At 42.8% G+C, this 1,951-nt stretch overlaps 1 protein-coding gene across 1 annotated transcript; it reads right to left on the bottom strand.

Annotated features, from left to right (window-relative positions):
* Window positions 1-301: 301 nt before the first annotated feature.
* On the bottom strand, window positions 302-1,593 carry LOC131462916 (olfactory receptor 52E4-like). The gene has a single exon (XM_058634488.1). It carries the CDS (start codon window positions 1,591-1,593, stop codon window positions 634-636), a length of 960 nt encoding a protein of 319 aa, XP_058490471.1. The 3' UTR covers window positions 302-633.
* Between the last annotated feature and the right edge of the window lie 358 nt (window positions 1,594-1,951).

Here is a 1,951-nt window from a genome sequence, read left to right as displayed (position 1 = left end):
TGAAATCAAAAAAGACATGGTTGAGGAGGATTTTTAAGTTGCAGTCGTCCATTACCAAATCTCGAATATACTCCTTTGTGTCCCATTTGTAAAATAATAATAAAAATAAATTACACAAATCAGTTTCTGAACAAAAAATTCTGCCGTCTTTACCAGACCTGGCAAATTATTTCTGCTGTAACAGAGTTTTTCATCCAAACAAAGGAAATCAGCAAAATGTCTTGTAATTTTAGTAAAATAGAAGCCATTTTACTAAAAAGAAGACAGGCCTCATAAACAGGACAACAACACAATAACCTGAATCTCATTGTCAATTTTATCAAGTTCACACCTCAAGTATTCCTCTGGGATGACGTTACTGTATGTAACTGAGCACAGAAACATTTAAATTCTCAGATTCTACTTGATAATTATTCTTTATGAGATCAACGAGTCCTAAATCTTGGTTTACACCCCACATCACACTTTTCTCTGTAGCTGAGCAACATGTTGCTCCATCATGTGTTCTTACAGAAAGAAAAGATAAATAATTATTTTTTTCAATTTATTCATTAAATTTAAGAATTTCTCCTCATTAGCTCACGACAGGTCAAATATCCCACTCGTATCTACAAGGTAACAAGAAAATAAGTCTCAGTTTCTGGCACGAAAGGCACCGACGAGTGGAAAACAGAGCTTGTGCCTCAGAACATACACCAGCTTTTCTCTGATTTCTTTAGTTTTCAGTCCATAGATGATTGGGTTCAGCGTTGGCGGGAAAATCAAAGTTGACAGCCCTATGAATCGCCTCAAATACGGCGAGACGTTCTTTATTCTGTAGGATATGATGGTGAAGAGGCCCAGACACTCCAGCAGGAGGAAGACGATGAGGTGCGTGGCACACGTCTGCAACGCTTTGGCTTTCGTGTCCGACCGCTTGGACTTGTAGCACATGATCAGGATCCGGAGATACGTGTACAGGACCGTGGCGTTGGCCACCACCTGCGTGAAAGCCACTAAGAAGAGGCCGTAAATGTTGTTGATGCTGGTGTCGGCACAGACCAGAGTCAGCAGAGACGGGTTGTCGCAGTATGGTTGAGTCAGCACAGAGCGACAGCGCGGCAAACGCAGCAGCAGGAAGAAAAGCACGGCGATCACGACCACCGTCGCCATCCACGTGATGCTGATGACCTTCATGACGTGAGCGTTGGTCATCACGGTGTTGTACCTCAGAGGGTGACATATGGCGATGTACCTGTCGTAGGCCATGGCGGTGAGAATAAACACGGTCCCGCCCGCGTAGATGTGGATAAAGAACGCTTGGGTGATACACGCGGCGTAGTGGATCTTCTTGCTGTCGGTCAGGATCTCTTTCAGGACCTGCGGGAAGAGCGCCGTCGTGCCGATGAGGTCGTTGATAGGCAGGCTGAGCAGAATCAGGTGCATGGGCTGGTGCAGAGATCTGTTGAGCACGATGGTGAGGATGAGCGTGACGTTACAGAACAGTATGACCATGTAGTTCAGAGCCGCCAACAGGAAGGTGGTGGCGACGCCTTCATAGGCCAGTTCAAAGTCAATCTCCAGGTAAGAGGTGATGTTGTACGGGTTGTCCATCTTTACGACTCTGTCTCCCTGTGGAACGTTGGGAAAATCACAAGTGGCGTCATGTGCAAAGAGGAAACAGAATGTGACGAAGCATAAAGCGGTATGATGGCTAAATTTAACAATAACAAACAAACAAACAACAAAAAAAGACAATAATATGATAATCAGACTAAAGTATGATAATACCAAGGTATAAAACATGACAATTCCATGCTAAAGCCATAAAACAAGCTAGAAACACAACAATTACAAGCTCAAAACTTTAGTAATAAGACAAAAACATAATAACAACCCCAAAAATTTGAATTGCAAACACAATAATAATCTGACGGAAATATGATAATAACGAGTCTAAAAACATAAGTCA

This window comes from Solea solea, chromosome 7 (assembly GCF_958295425.1).
Source record: "Solea solea chromosome 7, fSolSol10.1, whole genome shotgun sequence".
Classification (NCBI taxonomy): domain Eukaryota; kingdom Metazoa; phylum Chordata; class Actinopteri; order Pleuronectiformes; family Soleidae; genus Solea; species Solea solea.
The sequence above is the reverse complement of the archived record's forward strand: the minus strand, read 5'-3'. Positions and strand labels throughout refer to the sequence as shown.